We start from the raw sequence: 27,222 nt of genomic DNA on the forward strand, positions 1-27,222 counted from the left end.
CAGAAGAAAGCATATATTCCCCAAATATCCTCAAGCTCTTTGCAAATTGATTATTTTAATTCTTTGATTTTAAGTTTTAGATTTATATTTAGACTAAATAATTGCCTACTTCATATTCTATGGGGCATGCAAACTGGATGCATGAGAAAAAAAGAGGAAGCAAAGAAATAGACAAAGACAATCCATACCCTCTTGGAGCATTCAAACTAGTCAGACATTAATCAAATCACACAAATGTCAAATTACAAACTGAAATAGGTCATACTAGGGGGAATTGACTTAGCCGAGGAAGTCAGTGAATGCTTCCCTGAGAAAATGATGACTAATTTAAAGTTAGAGTTAGTTGCTGACAGAGGGTAGGATTCATGGTAGATGGTAAGAAGAAAGAGGATTCTAGCCAGAGGGCACTGAATTCTATGCATTAAAAATAAAAATCATAGAATCGCTAAAATGTTAAACTGCTTTTTGGTGAGTAAATGGACTCAAAGAGGTTAAATGATTTAGCCAAAACCCATTCAATGAGTTAATGCAGTTAAGATCCAGGACTCAGATGTCCTCATTCCTCCCTGAGTATTTTGTGTGCAGTGCAGAGCTGCCCCCCACTTTAACTTTGCTTCCTGAAGCTTTGCTTCTTTGAATGGATACAAATATACCAGGAAAGATACACTGAGATAAACACTGGTAAAAATAGTAATTTAATCATCAAAATTTAGTGAATCATTATAACTAGATTGCTTTTGTTAGTAAGCAATAAAGCAAGTCACTTTTTCCTTACCTTCAGCAAGAACACACAGAGGATAAATCGGCATCCACAGTGTTTGACTGAGCCACGTCAACACTGCATAGGATATTCCTATGGCCGATAACATGCTATAAGTGTACCTGAAAGGAGACAGGAACTCATGAAGATCATTTGCTGTTAATGTCTGGGAAATAACAGGAGAAAATACCCTACTACATAATAAAATACAAGGATAAAACTGGAAAGTATATGAACTATGTTCTTTATTTCCTATAAGCTAAGCAAGGAAAGTGGTAACATATGAGGTGGGGGGACAGTGTGAGTCTGGCATGTCTCAGAGTGTGGAGCATGGAGAATTATGGAGGTAATTCAAGCAAGAACATAACTCTTAGCCCCAGAAATTAAAATCAGAAGTTTGCTTGATGAGTGACTTCAATTTCATTAAGAAGCCCATTTTATACAGTTTTTTTTTGTTTGTTTGTTTGTTTCTTAAGGCAGGAATACTTGTAAATATAACTAGAGAATGAATTTTAAAATAAAACCATGGCTTTCAAAGCCTTATTTGACATCCCTCTACTTATGCAGTTGTGCCATAGTATGTGATCAATTAAAGAACTGGCCTTGGGAACTGGTTTCAAGATACAGTGGGTAGTTTTAAACCTACCTTTAAGGTATGGTAATAGATGAAGTAGTCTACGTCTTTTTCTTTCTTTAAGTAGTTTATTTCTTTCATTAGTTCTCAAGCTTGAGCAAAGATCAGAATCACCCAGGGAACTTGTTAAAGTACAAATTCCTGGGCCCCAACCTTAGTTTCTGATTCAGTGGGCCTGAGATAGAGAATGAAAATTTGCATTTCCAACAAATTCCAGGTGATGCTGATGCTGCTAACCCAGGGACCACACACTGAGAACCTCTGGAATAGGTGACACATACATGTGGCAAAACAACAACAACAAAACCTTGAACACATGAATACAGAAAAAGTAATTCTGCCTCTCACTTATGGACTCTAATTCCACTCTTCAGACACAATGACCAATACCAGTTTCTTAGGAATTCTTTCAAAATATCTATGTATATGTATATCTTTGTATATAGATGATATATATACAGTCTCTTTTTATACACAAATATACCATACTATTAATGCTATCTTGCATTTTGCCTTTTTAGTTTAATATATCTTAGAAGACTGTTCCATAACAATACATATATATTTGTCTCATACTATGTTAGCTGCTAAAAAGAAATCTTCTATATGGAATTATGCCGTAATTCATTTAAGCTGATCCCCACTGCTCAACATTTACTGTCTCCAATCTTTTGCTGTTGCAACAATGCAGCAGTGACTATCCTAGAACTTATTTCTTTGTGCATATGTAAGAGAAAGTACCAGGGTAATAATGACTGATCAAAGGGTATGTTCATTTACACTTTTGATAAATATTTCATAATTTCCCCATAAAATAGTTTGCACCAACTTAACATTACTACCAACAGTGCAACCTTCACCAGCACAGCATGTTATCAAAGTTTTTGATCTTTACCAATCTAAATGAAAAATGCTACCTTACCATTATCTTAGTTTTTTCTCTTCTTATAAGAATGGGTATCTTCTCACATAATTAGAAGTCACCTGTCTTTTAAAGGGGTGGCTTTTAAAGTTACCCCTTCTTGATTGTTAGGATTTGGAAGCAGGTCCACCGACCCTCCCTGAGTTCAGGCACCAAGTCTAGGCCTCCTAACTGGTTCCCCTTCTTCCAGCTCCCACTTCATTGTCCAATTCACTTTTGAGAACCAGGGCTACTATAAATAACTCTATGTGAGACTCTGGTTTCTAATTATTCATTTTTACAAAATCCCATTACGGTATAATAATTCTGACAATCCTTGGGTCTTCTGAGAAAGTGATGTGACCTGAATATGATGAACTTCCTGATCTGCTAAATTGGCTGGTCAGGAAAGCGTCTCCTAGCCTTTGACAAGTCCCAATCGCTGATGTTTGGTAAGTCCCAATTACACAGAAATCTCTTCTATGCCTTTAAGTCTTTAGTTCCCTATGGATTCTTAGTAATATGAAATCTGACCTGCGGTACTAATGCTGGAGGAACTTGAAGCTCAAATTCCATCTATGTTCAAAGTTCTCACAAATGTATCAGTGTTCTTCCAAGTATTTTTCCAACAGTGAACCATTTATGGTTTCCTTACCATTTTTTTCTGATTTCTCGTAAAAACACTGACATAAGCAGCCTAAAACAATTTCAGTAGTTTTGATCCTGAGAGAAATATACAGCAAAGATAAAAAACAAATGCATACTGATGTAGTTTCCAATTTATATTTTATTTTCTAGTAAATGACATGTTAAGTCATAATTATGTTTGTGTATAAAGTCTTACCTATTTGCATTTAACTGTTTGCATATTTGCTAGTAATGGCATATGGTGAAAAGGCCACAAACTAGGAACTGGGAGACCTAAGTTCTGGTTCCTGATAAAACCATCACTGGCTGCTGTCTTCTACGACAAAACATTGCCATCTCTCTGCTCCCAAACGCTTATCTCTCAGGCAGTGACCATAGAATAATCAAGTCTTGGCAATCAAAAGAAACTTACGATTATCTGGTAGACTAATAAAGTACTAAAGATAGAAAGGAACTGAGAGATAAGATCACTGAACCTCCTTTTTCAGATGAGGAAATTGAGACCTATAAGTTAAGTCCCTGGTTCCTAAAATCTGGCCAGTTAATCAGTTCTGAGATATTGGTTTCTGACAATGTTGTCACCTATCTGCAACGAAACTGGAAAAAAAGAAGTACCATGTGGTGAGTTTTCCATAGAGCTAAATCTATTCAATTTAAAAAGTCCTATGGTATATTTACATATGTTTCCCAAATAAACATGTTCTTATTCTGCATTGCTGTGGGTGAGAACCCAGTGTAAATAGGATCTCTTAAAGATGTTATTTTTACTTGTGTCCCAACTGAATAAGATGGGTCTTAATTCACATTACTGGAGGTCTTATAAAGAAAAGGAACTGGAAGGCAGATGTTAGAGAAGGCCACAAGGAGAAGCTGGAAGTCAGTGGACACCAGAAGAGTGGATTCAAGGAGAGAGATCACAATGTGACAGGAGACAGAGATGCAAGCCAAGGAACCCCAAAGATTATGGCAAGCCAGCGTCAGAATGCCAGTCTTCAGGAAGAAGGTCTTGCCAATGCCTTGACATTGGACTTCTAGCCTCAAAACCGTGGGCTAATAAATGCTTTTGTTTAAGCCAAACCAGTTGTGATATTTGTGATAGCAGCTCTGGCAAACTAAAACAAGGCCTGATCTTTATTCTAAGATTATGTCCTTTCTATTTACTTTAGTATTAAAATGTTTCTTTTAAGAAATGGTGTTTATAGTAGATGGCAGTAATTTTTTATGCCTTTACTTGATAAAACGTTGGCAAATTGAAATCAGTTTGATGTTTGTATTTCCTTCTGAAATTTTCCAGTACCATAAAATCCAAAATTGTGGAACTACCAGGTTAAGTACCCGTGAATTTTTTGCTGAATTGAATACCCACCCTGCCTACCTTACCATCATTGTGGGCATAAAATATAAGAAATTAAAACACTGAAAACATTCTTTTGCAAATGCATAGAGTTTGCAAGTATACAAAGTATCACTTTACAGTCTGTGGTCCTTGATAGCATAGTTCATCTGGGATGGCATAACATGGTATGAGGGTGGAGACATATTTAGCTGCCCCTTAAGTGGGTTGCAAACAGAGTATCCTCTCTCTCCTGTAACTGCAGAAATACACCGTTTCATCTTGCCCTACAAAGTGAGAAATGGCAACTGCTCTTACCAAATTACGACAAATGCTCTGAGGTTGCCCACTGGCCTTAGTTGTCTTACCCCAAATTGCCTTCCAGATGCAATTCCTGAAGATTGAGGATTGGCTGGACATTTTATGATTCCTACAAAGGGAATCATAAGGTTTCCTCCTTAGAAATTCTGTCTTTAAGGAACAAAATAGATGATGACTCTTCAATGGTTTTAGGTTTGAAAGTCTTTGGTTTATAGACTATAAGTGAAGGCTGTCACACGTGACACTACAACAGGTAGACAGGCATAAAGACGGCTCCCCCTTCCGAGATCTGCAGTGACATAACAAGGAGGCTTCATTTACAAAGATCCACAGGAATAGAGAAATTCCAAGATGGAACATTTAGGAAATACTAAGTTATATCAAGGCTTAATGTACCTGGATCCTGTGAATCTGTTTTCTATCCATGGAAAAATACCTTCTTCTTATACCCTCTTTTTACTAAAAACTAAAAAAGGATGATGATGGCGGGGATTCCAAAATAGAGGGTTCAGAAATCATGAGAAAATTCCCCTTGTAGCTGGGCTGTGAGGGGCAGCTAGAAGCAAAAGAAACAATTCAGAAGTCTTGGCTTAGGTTATAAATACAGGAAGAAAGCAGATAGTTTGTGAATGGGGGTGGGGGGCACTAACTTTCAGATGTTAAAGATAAATTTGACTTAAGACACTGAAGTTGATATTGGATTCCATTAAGAAGATATTAATATTCACTCCAAGACTGAGAGTAAAGGGATGCGCTGGCTGATTTGGGAGAAAAATATAATTTGCAGCTTTTCAGTGCTAATTAATTCTCTGTTGTACACTAAAGTGCACTATTGTACACTACATTATTTCATTTGTCGCTTACTCTTATGGGTAGGCTAGGAAGATACTACTACCCCCATTTTACAGAGGAAAAAATGAGTTCCAACAGGTTAGCTGCCCAACAATTTAACTCCTTGGCATACACCCAAAAGAAATAAAAAATATTTGCATACAAAAACTTGTACATTGATGTTTTTGGCAGCATTATTCACAATTGCCAAAAAGAGGAAACAACCCAAATGTTCAAACAAAATATGGCATAACTATACAATGGAATGTTGTTCAGCAGTTAAAAAATGGATAAAGTACTGATGCATGCTACAACATGGTTGACTTACAAACATGCTAAGTGAAAGAAGCCAACACAAAAGGCCACATATTGAATCATTCTATTATATGAAATGTTCAGAACAAGCAGCTTCATAGAAAGTAGACTAGTAGTTGCCAGCGGTGGGATTGAGGGAGGGGGGGTGGTGGTAAAGTAGGGAGACAGAAGGGGAATGACTGCTAATGGGTACGAGGTTTCTTTTTGGGATAATGAAAGTGTTCTAAAATTAGATAGTGATGGTGACTGCACAACTCTGTGAATATACTAAAAACCATGAATTGTATACTTTAAAAGTGTGAATTTTATGGTATATGAATTAGTTTAGTTGATTTATCCAAGGTCATAAAATCAGTATAGTAGTGGAGGTGGGCTTCATCCTCAGGTCTTCTACTTCCTCATCCAAAAGTCTTTCCATGACACCAAATACCATTCTCGATGCTCAAATAATGTCAAAAAGAAGTTTTGTTCTCTGATGGGATTATTGAGCTTATCTGAGGCTGAATAGACTAGAAGAGTCAGACACACCCAAGAAGAGTAAATCAGAAAGCCACAATCCAAAGTATAAGATCCAATGTCTCATGAACAGGAAGCCGTGGGCTACAAAAGTCCATGAAGTTCACCCCAAGTCTACAAAAACTAGCAGTTAAAGATGAGAAGTAATTTACTAAGTTATGTATACAAAGAATTATAGTCACTTTAATATACAAAAATAATCTAATTCACTCTAGGGCTCAACTCATTATTTAGACTTATTTTGATCCAGCTAAGTTATTGGCAATATAGTATAAACAGAATTTCCATAACCTCAGCTAAAAAAACTAGGGCTCTTTTGTTAGGTATTCATATCCATATCTTTAAGTGAGAGGGACAGTTCTCATTTGTGAAAGCTGAAAAGTAAGCCACTGGGTAAAGGGAGCTGTTTAGCACCACTGCCGGTAGAGATAAGACTGGGCTCATCTTGTTGCAAAGTTTTAGAGTTAAAAAGAAACTGAAGACGAAGGCAAGGGTTCCTAATCTGAGGCCCAAGGATTACCAGAGGGTCTGCGAAAAGACTTCAGTCATTTGAACTCACTAGAATTGAATACAAAATTACACATGGAAGTACATTTTTTTCTAGAGAGTTGAGGCCCTATATATAAAATATTCTTGAATTCACAGAAATCAGCTTAGTAAATTGTGAGCATAAGATAATAAAAGTCCTGCTTTGCTTATTAAAGTAACATGTACTAGAGCAATCGAAGGATGCCTTTCATTAGCAAACAGCTGTGAGGTTTATTCCAAATTGGCATTATGCCAAGCCTTCTGCTGGAAGCCTGAACGCACTGATTTGCTCTTGTAATACCACGGTATGTTTTCTTTATCTTTGATATGCCCATTATGGAAAGTACTAAAAATAAATTTCCACATCAAGATAAAATAATTTGAAGAGGAGTTATGTTTGTCTGTCTCATTCAGAGTAACCAAATGTAAGCAGCTATTACTGTTTTCATTGTAGAAAGCAATTTGGCTTTGTTTTAAGGATTATTTTGACTTCTTACCTAACCATATCCAACAGGTTCCAAAAGATGAATAAAACACACACCACAGATTTCTCTTGGACTTCCTCTTGACTGGTGATGACCACAAAGAGGATGATTATTCTTTCTGTGAGCTGACAGAAAAACAACAAAGTCAGGAATTTGGATAATCTGTTGGGCCATGTAGGTAATTTTAAAAAACCAAAGCTCCTTTTAAAAGTATGATTTAACTGGAAATATGTATATTAATCTGTTAACAATGATTATCTCAAAGAGAATAGGGTTATGGGTAAATTTCATTTCCTCCTTTTTGTTTTTCTGTATTTCCCAAATTAACACATAATGAATGAAAAGGTAACATATTTTATCTGAATCAAGATATTTCCCTTTTTGCTATACAAGTTCACATTTTTATTCACTTTGGCAAGTTTTTGGGTGTCTACTTGTTCTAGTTTGCTAATGCTGCCAGAATGCAAGACACCAAAAATGGATTGGCTTTATAAAAGGGGGTTTATTTGGTTACAAAGTTACAGTCTTAAGGCCATAAAGTGTCCATCAACAAAGGGTACCTTCACTGGAGGATGGCCAATGGTGTCCGGAAAATCTCTGTTAGCTGGGTAGGCATGTGGCTGGCATCTGCTCCAAAGTCCTGGTTTCAAAATGGCTTTCTCCTAGGACATTCCTCTCTAGGCTTCAGTTCCTCAAAAATGTCACTCTTGATTGCTCTTGGGGTGTTTTGTCCTCTCTTAGCTTCTCTGGAGTAAGAGTCTGCTCTCAATGGCCATCTTCAAACTGTCTCTCATCTGCAGCTACTCTCTCAGCTTCTGTGCGTTCTTCAAAGTGTCCTTCTTGGCTGTAGCTCCTCTTCAAAATGTCACTCACAGCTGCACTGAGTTCCTTCTGTTTGTCAGCTCATTTATATAGCTCCAGTGATTTGATTTAGACCCACCCTGAATGGGTGGGGTAACACCTCCATGGAAATTATCCAATTAGAGTCATCACCCACCATTGGGTGGGGCGCATTTCCATGCAAACAACCTAATCCAAACATTCCAACTTAATCCCCACTAATATATCTGCCCCACAAGATTGCATCAAAGAATATGGCTTTTTCTGGGGGACATAATACATTCAAACCAGCACACCGCTATATATTCAATGCTAAGATATACACTTAAATTTATACTTATACAATGAAAACTTGGTTTTCAACCCAGAGAGGGTAGCAGTGGTATAAAGGCAATGTGAAAGAATAACTACAACACAGCATGGAAAATAATGTAATTTAAAGTGCTATGTATGAAAGCACTGGTGAGGAAAAGGATCTGCCTAGGGAAAGGATGCAGCAAGATTTATGAAGACAGGCAACATTTGGGTAGGATCTTGAAGAACGGATAGGAGTTTATCATGCCGGCTGGATAGGAAAAAGGAAATCCTAGGCAAAGAGAGCAGCCTGAGAACATGGTGATGTAAACAGCTATGGAAAACTCCTCTCCAGAGATTCAATGAAAAAAAGGACAATTCTGAATTGCTTGAAACTCTGGAAAAGGATATAGACTGGAGAAGGACACTGCAGATGCCTAATTGAAGAAAGAGAAATATCAGGTAGGAATCTTCTGTCCCAGACCAGGCAGTCTTCTCCTCTACCCCTCACTCAGGCTTAGTGCGGGAAAGGCACAGAATCAGCAGATGGGACCTCTCCCACCAGGGACACAGATTTAAAATCTCTCCCAGCAGTGAGACATATCCCACTGTTTGAAGACCTGGGGAACAAGGGAAGACATTTCAAGGCCCAGGTCAATGAGGGACAAAGAGACTGAGAAAACGTGGACAGAGACTGCATTTCCAGCCCTGGGTCTGAAAACCCTTCCCCCACCCTTGAGGGCAGCAGCAGCCAGTGGCTGGTTCTTTGCCTTGGGGATGGCTGGAGTACTGGGTCAGCTGAGGGAGTACTCTGCCATAAGTGTAGCCCCAAACCAAGCCTGATTTTGGCCAGCAAAGTGAGGGCATAGGAATTCCACAGTTTCAGCTCACCTATGTAGACACAGCCTGCGCTCAGAGGCAAAGCAGCCTCTGAAGGCAATTAAGATACCGAACATCATCATCTGCTGGACTGTCTGGAAAGTGCAAGGGAATAGAAACCCCTTTAAAAAGATGCTTAGGATGACAGGAGCTGGTCTACATGCCCTGCATAGAAACCCAGCCTGCTTTTGGCTGAGAAATATGGACAATCCAACTGTCAAAGCAGGGCTCTAAAACAAACCCAGGTCTTGGTGACTGGCGGAAAACAGAGCACCACTGGAAGCCAAAAGAGCTATACTACCACACACAGTGAACTTGCTGAGGTGCCCAGTACCTAACTCTCATCCATGTGGCAGGCCATGGTGGGTGCCTGATTTGCGGGGAAGACTGAGGGGCAAAGCCAATCTGACAACTGGCCAGACAGAGAAACAAATACAGAGCTCAAAGACAACCAGCAAGAAAACCATAGAAAAAGAGAGAAAACAACCTTCAGAATTAACTAATCAAGAAAATCAGATGCCTAGATAGCAAAAACTCACAAGCCACACCAGGAAACATGAAGATATGGCCCACTCAAAGGAACAAACTAATATCCCAACTGAGATTCAAGAGTTGAAACAACTAATTAAAGATGTCAAACAAATATTCTAAATCAAATCAATGAATTGAAAGAAAATGTGCCAAAAGAGTTGAAGGATATAAAGAAGACACTAGGTGACCATAAGGAAGAATTTGTAAGCTTGAAAAAACAAATGGCAGAACTTATGGGAATGAAAGGCACAATAGAGGAGATGAAAAACACAATGGAGACATACAGCAGCAGACTTGGAGAGGAAGAAGAAAGGATTACTGAACTAGAGGACAGTACATCTGGAATCCTACACACAAAAGAACAGATATGGAAAAGAATGGAAAATATGAGCAGGGTCTCAGGGAACTGAATGACAACATGGAGCACACAAGTATACATGTCTTGGGTGTACCAGAAGGAGAAGAGAAGGGAAAGGGGGCAGAAAGAATAAGGGAGGAAATAATCACTGAAAATTCTCCAACTCTTATGAAAGACATAAAATTACAGGTCCAAGAAGCACAGCATATCCCAAACAGAATTGATCCAAATTAATTAATCCAAATTAATCCAAGACACTTATTATCCATATTTTCAAATGTCAAAGACAAAGAGAGAATTCTGAAAACAGCAAGAGAAAAGCAATCCATTACATAAAAGGGAAGCTCAATTAGACTAAGTACAGATTTCTCAGTAGAAACCATGGAGGCGAGAAAGCACTGGTATGATATATTCGAGATACTGAGAAAGAAAAACTGTCAACCAAGAATTCTAAATCTGGCAAAACTGTCCTTCAAAAATAAGGGAAAGTTAAAAAATTTACAGATACACAGACACTGAGAGAATTTATGAACAGGAGACCTCTGTACAAGAAATACTAAAGGGAATGCTACAGACAGATAGGAAAAGACAGAAGAGAGAGGTTTGGAGAAGAGTGTAAAAATGAAGACACCAGGAGATAGAAAGAGAGTAAATATTGGGTATTTGATGCTGAAGGAGTACAGAATGTTCAACAGTATTGACTGTATAGATCCAGAAATGGATAGCACAATATTGGGTGATGGTACCACAAAACTGTAAGTATTCTGAACAAAGATGACTGTTAGTACAGTTGAAAGAAGGAGGTTAGGGGAATGTAGGACACCAGAAGGAAAGAAAGAAGATAAAGACTGGGATGGCATAAACTTAGTGAAACCTAGAGTGGTCAATGATTGTGATTAAATGAACAAATACAAGAATGTTTTTACATGAGCAAGAACAAATGAATGTCAACTTTGCAAGGTGTTAAAAATGGGATGGCACTGGGGAAAAATACAATCAATTCAAACTAGAGTCTATAGTTACCACTAACATTGTAATACGCTTCCATTAATTGTAACAAAGGCAATATATCAAAGCTAAATGTCTATAAGAAGGGGATGTAAGGAAAGGGTATGGGATTATTGGCATTGGTGGTGTTCTCTATTTTATTGTATTTTATATTAATTTTATTTTTTATTTTGTTGATTTTTAGTTGTCATTTCTTTTTTCTTTTTTTTTCACCTATTCCTCTTTCTTTGTGGAAGAAATGGAAATATCCTCATATAGATAGTGGTGTTGAATGCATAACTATGTGATTATACAGGGAACCATTGATTGTTTACTTAGGATTGAATGTATGCTGTGTGAAAAAAAAAAACCGTCTAAAAAATAAACAGTATACAAGGGCTGGAGAAAAAGTGGAGAAAGAGATGTACCTAACCACCATTGGTGGGGAAGTTGAATGGTGTGAGCAGCCACCTTCCGGATTTGGCCTAGTAGACAAGCTGCAGCCTGCCCTTGAGTTCCCCCCGCCCATCGAGTGGTGCCAAGATGGCGCCCACATCCTGCTTCCGGCTTCTGATGTATGTAACCACCCGCTGTATTCACCAATCATGCTTGTGTGCGTGGCGTTAGCCCATTGGATACACGCAAGGTTTATAAGAAAGTTCCCGGGCAAAGCTCGGGGAGACAGCCCACAAGGAGCCGTACCTGACGGCCGCATCGAGGTTGTTCTCCCCCGAGGTGTCTCGCCCCGGGTGGAACCTGTAAAGATGATGATTGCCTAGTCCCATTAAAAGTTTATCTGCTTTACCACCGCGAGTCCTGAGTGATCACAAGTGCTCCGGGTAAGACGTTGTCCGCACCCTCTCTCCCCTTATCTCTCTGGTCCCCATCGCCGGCCGACCGAGGACTCGAGGCGGGGCGGAGAAGCGCCGGACAAGTGGTGGCCCGTACGGGGAACTTCGAACCCGCAACCTCATTTGCGTTCCCCTCGCCCCGACGGAGACGTGCTCCCGGGATCCGTGGTTTGACCTCCGCGACTGATCACCGCGAGAAGGTAAGCACCCCCTTTCCATACGAGGACTAGGGCCCGTGGGCGTTCAGGTAGCCCCGGGGACTCAGAAGAGCTCTCCGAGTGATTACAAGACAGTGCCGGCTGCAAGCATGGGGCAGTCCGGGAGTTCACCCCTACTAACCCCCTTAAAGACCCTTTTGAAACAGTGGGGTATCTCAGTTAAGAGAAGCTCTCTCCAGCGATTTTTTGATGATGTGGCCACTTTTGCCCCCTGGTTTCCTTGTTCTGGCAGCCTTAATCTGCCCTCTTGGATGAAACTTGGTCGTGATATAGACCGAGCGCGCCAAACGGGTGTCTGTTTGGACCCGATTCTAGTCCTTATATGGGAGACTGTTCGTGCAGTACTTGAGTTAGAATCAGCCACAGGCCTAACTACGCCTACCGCCTTGTTGCAGGCGCGACATGCACTCCAAGAGGCTCAGTCTGTTTCATCTGCGGAGGGCTCCCATAAGGGCAAGCCGCCGGAGTCGAGTGCTAGTTCTGATAATTCTGACTCAGAATCTGAAAGTGAGGCAGATGAAGGGCCGGAAGCGCCTCCGCTGATTGACCTAGAGGGGCCTCCTGTCTCACCCACGCGGCCCTCCGCCCCACCAGTAACGGCTGCTGCGCCTCAGAGGATGCACCTGCATCCGGTGGATGGTTTCAGCGGTTCCGTAAAGGGCCCTTATAGAGGGCTCCCTCTGGCGGACATGCCGAGTACATACCCTAACCTTCCCGCGCAATGCCCAGAATCCCCACCCGACTACGCGGACCCTCCGCACCCTTCACCCAATAGGAGGCATTTTTGGAGGTGGAGCCCTTTTACCACATTCAGACCTTTTGGCGTTCTTGGCGGCTACCGACCGCTGCTCAATGAACCCGAACCAGCCTCCGAGATGTTCCCAGTCATTATCAATCAGCAAGCTCGTAATCATGAACCCTATGATTACAAGCTCTTGAAGGAGCTGAGGCAAGCCGTCCATCAGTACGGCCCTAACGCCCCTTACACCCTGAATATGGTTGAAAACCTCTCCGCCCTAAATCATACACCTGCAGATATCCTTCAGCTGGCTCACTCTTGCTTGCCTCCTGGCAGGTTTATCGATTGGAAGGCGTGGTTTGAGGAGTTAGCTGAGGAACAAGCCGCAAGAAACGCTGTGGCAAGGCACGGCGGGTGGAATGCGGATATGCTTTTAGGGAAAGGTGCTCACGCCCAGAATCAGACAGGATACCCCCAGGAGGTTTATGCCCAAATTTTTCGCTGTTTCATAGGGGCTTGGAAAAAATTGACAGGGGAAGGAGAGGCGCAGGCTTCGCTTAGCGGCATACACCAGGGTCCCACAGAACCTTTTGTAGATTTTGTAGCGAAAATGCAGACTGCGGCTGAGAGGATTTTCTCAGATCCAATGGTTGCAGAAACTGTGGTTAAGCAGATGATTTTTGAGCAATGCAATAAGGAGTGCAAGGTTATCCTGGCACAGAATAAGGGAAAGAGCTTGACAGAGTGGGTTCGGCTTTGCAGGGACGCTGGCAGCCCGTTAACTAATGCGGGGCTGGCTGCTATGTTAGCCAGCTCCTTACAAGTAAACACAAAGGACCCCAGAGCTTTAGAGGTAAAGCCAAAAAGATGCTATGGCTGTGGCCAGTCTGGGCATTTTAAGAGAGACTGCCCCAATAAAGATCAACCGCCTGCCGTTCAGCACCTCCGCGGGCCACGTGCAGTCACTAGGCTGTGTGGCCGCTGCCACAAGGGGCCTCACCGCGCCGAGGACTGTAAGTCAGTCTTCAATGCGCAAGGAGTACGCCTTTCTGGTCGTCCTGAGCAAGATTCAAAAAACGGGCAGGGGGGGTCCACCCTTGCGGTGGGCCCCCAAACACACCAACGGACGATGCGGCCCCCATCCAGACCCGCGCATCTCCCGGATCAGCAGGATTGGACCTCCGTGCCACCTCCGGGCTCGTGCTAACCCCAGCTATGGGAGTCCAATTGGTGGGGACCTCTTTCAGGGGGCCCCTTCCAGTAGGAACCGTGGGGCTTATATTAGGGAGAGCATCCATAGCGTTAAGAGGATTAACAATTGTGCCAGGTGTTGTAGACTCAGATTTCACGGGTAATGTCCAGGTTATGGTGCAGTCTCTGCAGGGCACTCTGGTCATTGCAGAGGGCGATAGGTTGGCACAGCTTCTGCTCTTGCCCAGCCTGCATTCAGTCTTTCCAAGCAAGCCAGGACAGAGGGGGAATAAAAGATTTGGGTCCTCCGGAGAAGTTTTTGAGGGTCTTCAGATGTCCCTAGAGTCTCGACCCATGCTGACTCTTAAAGTACAAGGCCGAGCCTTCCGAGGTCTGTTAGATACTGGAGCCGATAGGTCGATTATAAGACAGCAAGATTGGCCCCCCGCTTGGCCAACGAACCAAGCGGAAGACACCATCAGAGGGATCGGCCAAATCTCAGCGCCCATGGTGAGCGCCATTACTCTCCATTGGGAGGATGAGGAAGGGCATCAAGGCAGTTTTCAGCCTTATGTGCTGGCCCTGCCTGTTTCGTTATGGGGAAGAGATATTCTAGCTCAAATGGACGTGACTTTAACCACTGGTTACTTCTAAACAGTTGCTGAATAGAATGGGATATGTCCCGGGCAGGGGGCTGGGAGCCTCCTTGCAAGGGCGCGTGAAGCCCATTCAGGCTGACTCTAACCCCGGTAGACAAGGCCTGGGTTTTTCCTAGGGGCCACTGAGGGTGCATACCCGCCTACACCTATAAAGTTAACATGGAAAGTTAAGGCTCCAGTCTGGGTACCTCAGTGGCCCTTACCTCAGGAAAAACTTTCAGCATTGCATGCTTTGGTGTCAGATCAGTTGGAGAGGGGGCACATCGTCCCTTCCACGTCACCCTGGAACACCCCTATCTTCGTCATCAAAAAGAAATCAGGTGCGTGGAGGCTTTTACATGATTTGAGGGCCATAAATAGTTGCATGGAGCCTCTAGGACCTGTCCAGATGGGGTTGCCCCTTCTCTCAACTCTGCCGGAGCGGTGGCCTGTTGTTGTCATAGACATTAGAGATTGCTTCTTTTCTATCCCACTTCACCCTGAGGATGCCTCAAAATTTGCTTTAAGACAGACAACGGCCCGGCTTACGTTAGCAAAGCTTTTCAAAAGTTTTGTGATGTTATGGAAGTTAACCTAAAACACGGCATCCCATACAACCCTCAGGGGCAGGGTGTCATCGAGAGAGCGCATAGGACCATTAAAGAACTATTGCAAAAGCAAAAGGAGGGAATAGGTCATGGTCTGTCCCCCAGGGCCCAATTGTCTGCCGCCCTATTTACATACAATTATTTAAATGAAAACGTATCAACCATGACGCCTGCCCTACAACATACCACCCCAGGTCCTCCGCATAGAGGCCTGGTCCGTTGGAGGGATGTTCTGTCGGGGCAATGGAAAGGTCCTGACCCAGTGCTCAGCTGGGCCAGAGGCTCTGTTTGTGTCTTTCCCCAGGAACCAGGACGCCAACCAGTGTGGGTACCGGAGAGATTGGTGAGAACCGTGCAGTCGCCTGAGAACACCAAAGAACTGCAGCCTGACGGGTCGTTAAACCCCCAACGTGACCTGTTGGATCCAGTCCTCGACTCGCGTGATGAGCGGTCAAATGATGTCGACGGTGTCGACCACTCCCCAGCAGACCGGGAAGAGGGCCAGGAATATTGACCTTTTTTCCCTCCTGGTTCTCTTGGCCTAATCTGACCAACTGGGTTCTTCTTGCTGTGGGGTTATTAGTAGGTTTGATCATTGTTAAGAGTTTGCTGGAGCGTTTGTTTCAAAGACAACAGCAATTACGTGTTACCGCCATGATGGCCATGTCCTCTGCCTGTAACCCTCCTGATAACTATAGTCCCTCTGCCCAGCACCCATCCCAACCACTCGAAGCTGGGCATTCGGGGGTAAGGTTCGCAGCTAAGTATATGAAAAAATCTCGTATATAAACATTCGGTACCAGTGGCCCTAATTTTTGTCTCAGGTGGACCTCTTACGCAGAGTCCTAGTTGTGGCCAGACGGGACCCTTGGCGTTTGCACAGAGGCTCCTAGTGACGCCCTCGGCACTGGCTACCTTCTCCTAATCCTCCTGTCCCCCAGTTGCGAGACTGAGTACTGCAAGGAGGGCCACGTGGTTTCCGGCTCACGGGTTCTCCGGTCTCTATATGAAGTGAGCATTCTGGTCGGTGCCAGAGGTCCCACCTTGGTATGGCCGGGACCTAGTCCAGACTCCCCAAAGCACCAAAAAATACGTTGTGGGCCATCTTGGTCCACGGGAGCACATTCATCACTGGAGACACTGGGGCATAAAAAACAAAAAGGGGGAGATGTGAGCAGCCACCTTCCGGATTTGGCCTAGTAGACAAGCTGCAGCCTGCCCTTGAGTTCCCCCCGCCCATCGAGTGGTGCCAAGATGGCGCCCACATCCTGCTTCCGGCTTCTGATGTATGTAACCACCCGCTGTATTCACCAATCATGCTTGTGTGCGTGGCGTTAGCCCATTGGATACACGCAAGGTTTATAAGAAAGTTCCCGGGCAAAGCTCGGGGAGACAGCCCACAAGGAGCCGTACCTGACGGCCGCATCGAGGTTGTTCTCCCCCGAGGTGTCTCGCCCCGGGTGGAACCTGTAAAGATGATGATTGCCTAGTCCCATTAAAAGTTTATCTGCTTTACCACCGCGAGTCCTGAGTGATCACAAGTGCTCCGGGTAAGACGTTGTCCGCACCCTCTCTCCCCTTATCTCTCTGGTCCCCATCGCCGGCCGACCGAGGACTCGAGGCGGGGCGGAGAAGCGCCGGACAGAATGGTGCAGCCCATCTAGAGGGCAGAGTGATGGTTCCACAGGAAGGTAAGCATGGGGTTGCCATATGGTCCTGTTACTGGTATTATTCTAGTTTGCTAATGCTGCTGGAATGCAAAATACCAGAAACGGTTTGGCTTTTATAAAAGGGGGGTTTATTTGGTTACACAGTTACAGTCTTAAGGCCATAAAATGTCCAAGGTAATGCATCAACAATTAGGTGCCTTCACTGGAGGATGGCCAATGGCATCCGGAAAACCTGTTAGCTGGGAAAGCACGTGGCTGGAGTCTGCTCCAAGTTCTGGTTTCAAAGTGGCTTTCTCCCAGGACATTCCTCTCTAGGCTTCAGCTTCTCTCCAAAATGTCACTCTCAGTTGTTCTTGGGGCATTTGTCCTCTCTTTGCTTCTCTGGAGCAAAAGTCTGCTTTCAAAGGCCATCTCCAAAATGTCTCTGTAAACTTCAGTTCCTCTCTCAGCTCCTGTGTGTTCTTCAAAGTGTCCCTCTTGGCTGTAGCAAGCTAGCTCCTTCTGTCTGAGCTTATATAGTGCTCTAGTAAACTAATCAAGGCCCACAGTGAATGGGTGGGGCCACACCTCCATGTAAATCATCCAATCAGAGTTATCACCTACAGTTGGGTGGGTCACATTTCCATGGAAACACTCAAAAGAATTACAATCTCATCAACACTAATAACTCTGCCCACACAAGATTGCATCAAAGATAATGGTGTTTGGGGGGACACAATACATTCAAATCGGCACAGGTATATACTTGGAAGAATTGAAAAGAGGGACACAAATTGACATTTGCACAGTGGGGTTTATGGTGGCAGTATTCACGATTCGCAGTGGATGGAGGTGGCCTAAGATTGACTGATGAATGGAATGTTGAACTGTGGTGTATACATACAATGGAATATTGAGCTGCTACAAGAAGGAATGAATTTGTGAGATGAGTGGACATTGAGGATGGTATGTTGAGTGAAATAAACCAGAAATGAAAAGAAAAACATTATAATGCCTCACTAATACGGACTATCATAGAATTGAATCTGAGAGCATAGGTTATCAGGGGAAGGCTTATTGTAAAGGCTCCTAGACTGCAAGCTCTTCCAACAGTTACATCTATTCCTGAGTTGTTATGGTTATTTCTATATTCTGAGATGCTGAGCTCTTTGCATATAACCTGGTCAGTCCTTGGAACTCTGCATATCCGTGTGACACCTGAGACTCAGAGCCAGAGTCTGGCAACTATGAAAGTCAGAATTACACCATACAGCAAATGTTAAAGAGTCTCAAAAAGAGATCAGACTTCATTTAGAGATATGAAAGAAATGGACTTGCTTAAAATTAAGGTAAATCAGACTAAAAGGTAAAGGACGATATTGATAGTGTTTTAAAACTTCAACTTGTGTGTGCAGCCAAAGGAAGAGATGTTTATTAGGTGCAAAATCTATATTCTTTGTAACACACTATATAATTTAACTTGTAGGATCAATTTATTCAAACACCATAATTACATGGAACTTTGAATAGGGTGTGAAATCTGGTTGGTTTGTACAGGTTAGTGTGAAGCTCTGAAACATCCCAGAGTAAGGTGAGCAGAGAATAAAAATGTATTTGCAAAGCCCTCTAGAGGAACTTGGGGAATATGTGGAAATATTAAACTTCTGCACCTGGGGAATTAATGATATTCTCACAAGCATTGGGGACTACAAATTTAGAAGGCTGAGCCCTCAATCTTGGGGCTTGCCCTTATGAAGTTTCTTACTGCAAAGGAGAGGCTAAGTCTGCTTATAACTGTGCCTAAGAGTCACCCCCAGAGAACTTCTTTTGTTTCTCAGATGTGGCCTATCTCTAAGCCAACTCTGCAGGTAAACTCACTGCCCTCCTTGCTGTGTGAGACATGACTCTGAGAGGTGCAAATTTCCCTGGCAATATGGAACATGACTCGTGGGGATGAGCTTGGTCCTAGCATCATGGGATTGAGAAAGCCTTCTTGACCAAAAAGGGGAAGAGAAATGAAACAAAGTTTCAGTGGCTGAGAGATTTCAAATGGAGTCGAGAGGTCATTCTGGAAGTTATTCTTATGCATTATATACAAATCCGTTCTTAGTTTTTTAGTGTATTGGAATAGCTAGAAGAAAATACTAGGAACTGTTTAACTAAAACCCAGTAGCCTTTATTCTTGAAGACAATTGTATAACTATATAGCTTACACTGTGTGACCACGTGATTGTGAAAACTTCGTGGCTCCCACTCCCTTTATCCAGTGTATGGAAAGATGAGTAGAAAAATGAGAACAAAACGGAAATGAATAATAGGGAGGGAAGGGGGGTGTTCCAGTTTCCTAATGCCAACATTATGCAAAACACCAGAAATGGATTGGCTTTTATAAAGAGGGTTTATTTGGTTATAAAGTTACAGTCTTAAGGCCTTTAAGTGTCCAAGGTAAGTTATCAACAATCAGGTACCTTCACTGAAGGATGGCCATTGGCATCCGGAAAAATTCTGTTAGTTTGGAAGGCACGTAGCTGGCGTCTCCTTGCTACCAGGTGGTGTGTCAAAATGGCGTTCTCCAAAATGTTGCTCTTGGGGTGATTTGTCTTCTCTTAGTTGCAGCTCCTCTTCAAAATGTCACTCTCAGTTGCTCTATGTCCTTCTGTGAACTCCTTTATACACTCCAGTGATCCAATTAACACCCACTCTGAATGGGTAGGGTAACACCTCCATGGAAATTATCCAATAAAATATTTCACTCACAGTTGATTGAGTCACATCTCCATGAAAACAATCAAAGGATTCCAATCTGATCAGCACTGGTACATCTGCCTCTACAAAATTGCATTAAAGAACATGGCATTTGGGGGACATAATACATCCAAACCGGCCCGAGGGTATGGGAGGTTTTGCGTGTTCTTTTTTGCTTTAATTTTTATTTCTATTCTTTTTTGTATGTGGTAATGAAAGTGTTCAAAAATTGATTGTGGGCTGAGAAAGCCAGGAACTGTGTGGACTGGACACCCCAGAGCAATCGGACTTTGGGCATACTTCATACAACACTCATGAAACGTGGAACTGCTGAGATCAGCAAAATCTGTAAGTTTTTGTGCCCAGGGGACCGGCACTCCTCCCTGTCAGGCTCAGTCCCGTGGGAGGAGGGGCTGTCAGTTCCGGGAAGGAGAAGGGAGAACTGCAGTGGCAGCCCTTATCAGAAACTCATTCTACTGATCCAAACTCCAACCATAGATAGACTGAGACCAGACACCAGAGAATCTGAGAGCAGCCAGCCCAGCAGAGAGGAGACAGGCATAGAAAAAAACAGCACGAAAAACTCCAAAATAAAAGCGGAGGATTTTTGGAGTTCTGGTGAACATAGAAAGGGGAAGGGCAGAGCTCAGGCCCTGAGGCTCATATGCAAATCCCGAAGAAAAGCTGATCTCTCTGCCCTGTGGACCTTTCCTTAATGGCCCTAATTGCTTTGTCTCTTAGCATTTCAATAACCCGTTAGATCTGTGAGGAGGGCCCTTTTTTTTTTTTTTTTAATCCTTTTTTCTTTTTCTAAAACAATTACTCTAAGAAGCCCAATACAGAAAGCATCAAAGACTTGCAATTTGGGCAGGTCAAGACAAGAGCAGAACTAAGAGAGCTCTGAGACAAAAGGCAATAATCCAGTGGCTGAGAAAATTCACTAAACACCACAACTTCCCAAGAAAATGGGGGTGTCTGCTCACAGCCATCATCCTAGTGGACAGGAAACACTCCTGCCCATCGCCAGCCCCATAGCCCAGAGCTGTCCCAGAAAACCCAGTGTGACGTAAGTGCTTCAAATAACAGGCACACACCACAAAACTGGGCGTGGACATTAGCCTTCCCTGCAACCTCAGCTGACTGTCCCAGAGTTGGGAAGGTGGAGCAGTGTGAATTAACAAAGCCCCATTCAGCCATCATTTCAGCAGACTGGGAGCCTCCTTACACAGCCCAGCAGCCTAGGACCACCCTGGGGGGACGTCACTCACCTGTGACATAGCACAGTCATCCCTCAACAGAGGACCCGGGGTGCACGGCCTGGAAGAGGGACCCACTCGCAAGTCTCAGGAGCCATACGCCAATTCCAAGAACTTGTGGGTCAGTGGCAGAGACAAAGTGTGGCAGGACTGAACTGAAGGATTAGACTATTGCAGCAGCTGTAAAACTCCAGGATCACCAGGGAGATTTGATTCTTAGAGCCACACCCCTTCCCTGACGGCCCAGAAACACGCCCCATATACAGGGCGGGCAACACCAACTATACACGCAAGCTTCGTATACCAATTGGACCCCACAAGACTCACTCCCCCACTCACCAAAAAGGCTAAGCAGGGGAGAACTGGCCTGTGGAGAATAGGTGGCTCGTGGACGCCACCTGCTGGTTAGTTTGAGAAAGTGTACTCCACAAAGCTGTAGATCTGATAAATTAGAGATAAGGACTTCAATAGGTCTACAAATCCTAAAAGAACCCTATCAAGTTCAGCAAATGCCAAGAGGCCAAAAACAACAGAAAATTATGAAGCATATGAAAAAACCAGACGATATATATAACCCAAGCCCAAGCACCCAAATCAAAAGATCAGAAGAGACACAGCACCTAGAGCAGCTACTCAAAGAACTAAAGATGAACAATGAAACCATATTATGGGATACAAAGGATATCAAGAAGACCCTAGAAGAGCATAAAGAAGACATTGCAAGACTAAATAAAAAAACAGATGATTTTATGGAAATTAAAGAAACTGTTGACCAAATTAAAAAGATTCTGGACACTCATAGTACAAGACTAGAGGAAGTTGAACAATGAATCAGTGACCTGGAAGATGACAGAATGGAAAATGAAAGCATAAAAGAAAGAATGGGGAAAAAAATTGAAAAAATCGAAACAGACCTCAGGGATATGACAGATAATATAAAACGTCCGAATATAAGACTCATTGGTGTTCCAGAAGGGGAAGAAAAGGGTAAAGGTCTAGGAAGAGTATTCAAAGAAATTGTTGGGGAAAACTTCCCAAATCTTCTAAACAACAAAAAAACACAAATCATAAATGCTCGGAGAACTCCAAATAGAATAAATCCAAATAAACCCACTCCGAGACATATTCTGATCACACTGTCAAACACAGAAGAGAAGGAGCAAGTTCTGAAAGCAGCAAGAGAAAAGCAATTCACCACATACAAAGGAAACAGCATAAGACTAAGTAGTGACTACTCAGCAGCCACCATGGAGGCGAGAAGGCAGTGGCATGATATATTTAAAATTCTGAGTGAGAAAAATTTCTACCCAAGAATACTTTATCCAGCAAAGCTCTCCTTCAAATTTGAGGGAGAGCTTAAATTTTTCACAGACAAACAAATGCTGAGAGAATTTGCTAACAAGAGACCTGCCCTACTGGAGATACTCAAGGGAGCCCTACAGACAGAGAAACAAAGAAAGGACAGAGAGACTTGGAGAAAGGTTCAGTACTAAAGAGATTCGGTATGGGTACAATAAAGGACATCAATAGAGAGAGGGGAAAAATATATATGACAAACATAAACCAAAGGATAAGATGGCTGATTCAAGAAATGCCTTCACAGTTATAATGTTGAATGTAAATGGATTAAACTCCCCAATTAAATGATACAGATTCACAGAATGGATCAAAAAAAAATGAACCATCAATATGTTGCATACAAGAGACTCATCTTAGACACAGGGACACAAAGAAATTGAAAGTGAAAGGATGGAAAAAATATTTCATGCAAGCTATAGCCAAAAGTAAGCAGGTGTAGCAATATTAATCTCAGATAAAATAGACTTTAAATGCAGGGATGTTTTGAGAGACGAAGAAGGCCACTACATACTAATAAAAGGGGCAATTCAACAAGAAGAAAAAACAATCACAAATGTCTATGCAGCCAATCAAGGTGCCACAAAATACATGAGAGAAACACTGGCAAAACTAAAGGAAGCAATTGATGTTTCCACAATAATTGTGGGAGACTTCAACACATCACTCTCTCCTATAGACAGATCAACAAGACAGAAGACCAATAAGGAAATTGAAAACCTAAACAATCTGATAAATGAATTAGATTTAAAAGACATACAGAACATTACATCCCAAATCACCAGGATACACATACTTTTCTAGTGCTCACGGAACTTTCTCCAGAATAGATCATATGCTGGGACATAAAACAAGCCTCAATAAATTTAAAAAGATTGAAATTATTCAAAGCACATTCTCTGACCACAATGGAATACAATTAGAAGTCAATAACCATCAGAGACTTAGAAAATTCACAAATACCTGGAGGTTAAACAACACACTCCTAAACAATCAGTGGGTTAAAGAAGAAATACCAAGAGAAATTGCTAAATATATAGAGACGAATGAAAATGAGAACACAACATACCAAAACCTATGGGATGCAGCAAAAGCGATACTGAGGGGGAAATTTATAGCACTAAATGCATATATTAAAAAGGAAGAAACAGCCAAAATCAAAGAACTAATGGATCAACTGAAGAAGCTAGAAAATGAACAGCAAACCAATCCTAAACCAAGTACAAGAAAAGAAATAACAAGGATTAAAGCAGAAATAAATGACATAGAGAACAAAAAAACAATAGAGAGGATAAATATCACCAAAGTTGATTCTTTGAGAAGATCAACAAGATTGACAAGCCCCTAGCTAGACTGACAAAATCAAAAAGAGAGAAGACCCATATAAACAAAATAATGAATGAAAAAGGTGACATAATTGCAGATCCTGAAGAAATTAAAAAAATTATCAGCGGATACTATGAACAACTGTATGGCAACAAACTGGATAATGTAGAGGAAATGGACAATTTCCTGGAAATATATGAACAACCTAGACTGACCAGAGAAGAAACAGAAGACCTCAATCAATCCATCACAAGCAAAGAGATCCAATCAGTCATCAAAAATCTTCCCACAAATAAATGCCCAAGGCCAGATGGCTTCACAGGGGAATTCTACCAAACTTTCCAGACAGAACTGACACCAATCTTACTCAAACTCTTTCAAAACATTGAAGAAAATGGAACACTACCTAACTCATTTTATGAAGCTAACATCAACCTAATACCAACACCAGGCAAAGATGCTACAAAAAAGGAAAACTACCGGCCAATCTCCCTAATGAATATAGATGCAAAAATCCTCAACAAAATACTTGCAAATCGAATCCAAAGACACATTAAAAAAAATCATACACCATGACCAAGTGGGGTTCATTCCAGGCATGCAAGGATGGTTCAACATAAGAAAATCAATCAAAGTATTACAAAACATTAAAAATTCGAAATGGAAAAATCAAATGATCATCTCAATAGATGCTGAAAAAGCATTTGACAAAATCCAACATCCATTTTTGATAAAAACACTTCAAAAGGTAGGAATTGAAGGAAACTTCCTCCATACGATAAAGAGCACATGTGAAAAACCCACAGCCAGCATAGTACTCAATGGTGAGAGACTGAAAGCCTTCCCTCCAAGATCAGGAACAAGACAAGGATGCCCGCTGTCACCACTGTTATTCAACATTGTGCTGGAAGTGCTAGCCAGGGCAATCCGGCAAGACAAAGAAATAAAAGGCATCCAAATTGGAAAAGAAGAAGTAAAACTGTCATTGTTTGCAGATGATATGATCTTATATCTGGAAAACCCTGAGAAATCGACGATACAGCTACTAGAGCTAATAAACAAATCTGGCAAAGTAGTGGGATACAAGATTAATGCACATAAGTCAGTAATGTTTCTATTTGCTAGAAATGAACAAACTGAAGAGACACTCAAGAAAAAGATACCGTTTTCAATAGCAACTAAAAAAATCAAGTACCTAGGAATAAACTTAACCAAAGATGTAAAAGACCTATACAAAGAAAACTACATAACTCTACTAAAAGAAATAGAAGGGGACCTTAAAAGATGGAAAAATATTCCATGTTCATGGATAGGAAGGCTAAATGTCATTAAGATGTCAATTCTACCCAAACTCATCTACAGATTCAATGCAATCCCCATGAAAATTCCAACAACCTACTTTGCAGACTTGGAAAAGCTAGTTATCAAATTTATTTGGAAAGGGAAGATGCCTCAAATTGCTAAAGACACTCTAAAAAAGAAAAACCAAGTGGGAGGACTTACACTCCCTGACTTTGAAGCTTATTATAAAGCCACAGTTGTCAAAACAGCATGGTAGTGGCACAAAGATAGACATATGGATCAATGGAATCGAATTGAGAATTCGGAGATAGACCCTCAGATCTATGGCCGACTGATCTTTGAATTGGCCCCCAAAGTCACTGAACTGAGTCATAATGGTCTCTTCAACAAATGGGGCTGGGAGAGTTGGATATCCATATCCAAAAGAATGAAAGAGGACCCCTACCTCACCCCCTACACAAAAATTAACTCAAAATGGACAAAAGATCTCAGTATAAAAGAAAGTACCATAAAACTCCTAGAAGATAATGTAGGAAAACATCTTCAAGACCTTGTATTAGGCGGCCACTTCCTAGACTTTACACCCAAAGCACAAGCAACAAAAGAAAAAATAGATAAATGGGAACTCCTCAAGCTTAGAAGTTTCTGCACCTCAAAGGAATTTCTCAAAAAGGTAAAGAGGCAGCCAACTCAATGGGAAAATTTTTGGAAACCATGTATCTGACAAAAGACTGATATCTTGCATATATAAAGAAATCCTACAACTCAATGACAATAGTACAGACAGCCCAATTATAAAATGGGCAAAAGATATGAAAAGATAGTTCTCTGAAGAGGAAATACAAATGGCCAAGAAACACATGAAAAATGTTCAGCTTCACTAGCTATTAGAGAGATGCAAATTAAGACCACAATGAGATACCATCTCACACCGATTAGAATGGCTGCCATTAAACAAACAGGAAACTACAAATGCTGGAGGGGATGTGGAGAAATTGGAACTCTTATTCATTGTTGGTGAGACTGTATAATGGTTCAGCCACTCTGGAAGTCAGTCTGGCAGTTTCTTAGAAAACTAGATACAGAGTTACCATTCGATCCAGCGATTGCACTTCTCGGTATATACCCGGAAGATCGGAAAGCAGATATCTGTATGCCAATGTTCATAGCAGCATTATTCACAATTGCCAAGAGATGGAAACAACCCGTCAACCCATCAACAGATGAGTGGATAAATAAAATGTGGTATATACACATGATGGAATACTACGCGGAAGTAAGAAGGAACGATCTCGTAAAACATATGACAACATGGATGAACCTTGAAGACATAATGCTGAGCGAAATAAGCCAGGCACAAAAAGAGAAATATTATATGCTACCACTAATGTGAGCTTTGAAAAATGTAAAACAAATGGTTTATAATGTAGAATGTAGGGGAACTAGCAAGAGAGAGCAATTAAGGAAGGGGGAACAATAATCCAAGAAGAACAGATAAGCTATTTAATGTTCTGGGGATGCCCAGGAATGACTATGGTCTGTTAATTTCTGATGGATATAGTAGGAACAAGTTCACAGAAATGTTGCTATATTAGGTAACTTTCTTGGGGTAAAGTAGGAACATGTTGGAAGTTAAGCAGTTATCTTAGGTTAGTTGTCTTTTCCTTACTCCCTTGTTATGGTCTCTTTGAAATGTTCTTTTATTGTATTTTTTTTTTAATTTTTTTTTTCATACAGTTGATTTAAAAAAAAGAAAAAAAGTTAAAAAAAAAAAAAAAAAAAAAAAAAAAAAAAACAAGGAAAAAAATATTTATAGCCCCCTTGAGGAGCCTGTGGAGAATGCAGGGGTATTGGCCTGCCCCACCTCGATGGTTGCTAACATGACCAGACATAGGGGACTGGTGGTTTGATGGGTTGAGCCCTCTACCATAGGTTTTACCCTTGGGAAAACGGTTGCTGCAAAGGAGAGGCTAGGCCTCCCTATAATTGTGCCAAAGAGCCTCCTCCCGAATGCCTCTTTGTTGCTCAGATGTGGCCCTCTCTTTCTAGCTAAGCCAACTTGAAAGGTGAAATCACTGCCCTCCCCACTACGTGGGATCAGACACCCAGGGGAGTGAATCTCCCTGGCAACGGGGAATATGACTCCCAGGGATGAACGTAGATCTGGCATCGTGGGACGGAG

General features: G+C 41.9%; 1 protein-coding gene across 2 annotated transcripts in view; it reads right to left on the bottom strand.

Annotated features, from left to right (window-relative positions):
• Positions 1–27,222, bottom strand: part of HACD4 (3-hydroxyacyl-CoA dehydratase 4) — a 65,898-nt gene that overhangs the window by 17,886 nt on the left and 20,790 nt on the right. For both annotated transcript variants that reach the window (XM_037798693.1, XM_037798692.1), the window contains exons 4-5: positions 7,285–7,397; positions 776–882 (exon numbers count right to left, since the gene is read on the bottom strand). In XM_037798693.1, the coding sequence (XP_037654621.1) occupies positions 776–882; positions 7,285–7,397 (220 nt within the window). The remainder of the gene's footprint in view (positions 1–775; positions 883–7,284; positions 7,398–27,222) is intronic.

This window comes from Choloepus didactylus, chromosome 10, assembly GCF_015220235.1.
Source record: "Choloepus didactylus isolate mChoDid1 chromosome 10, mChoDid1.pri, whole genome shotgun sequence".
NCBI classification, from domain to species: domain Eukaryota; kingdom Metazoa; phylum Chordata; class Mammalia; order Pilosa; family Megalonychidae; genus Choloepus; species Choloepus didactylus.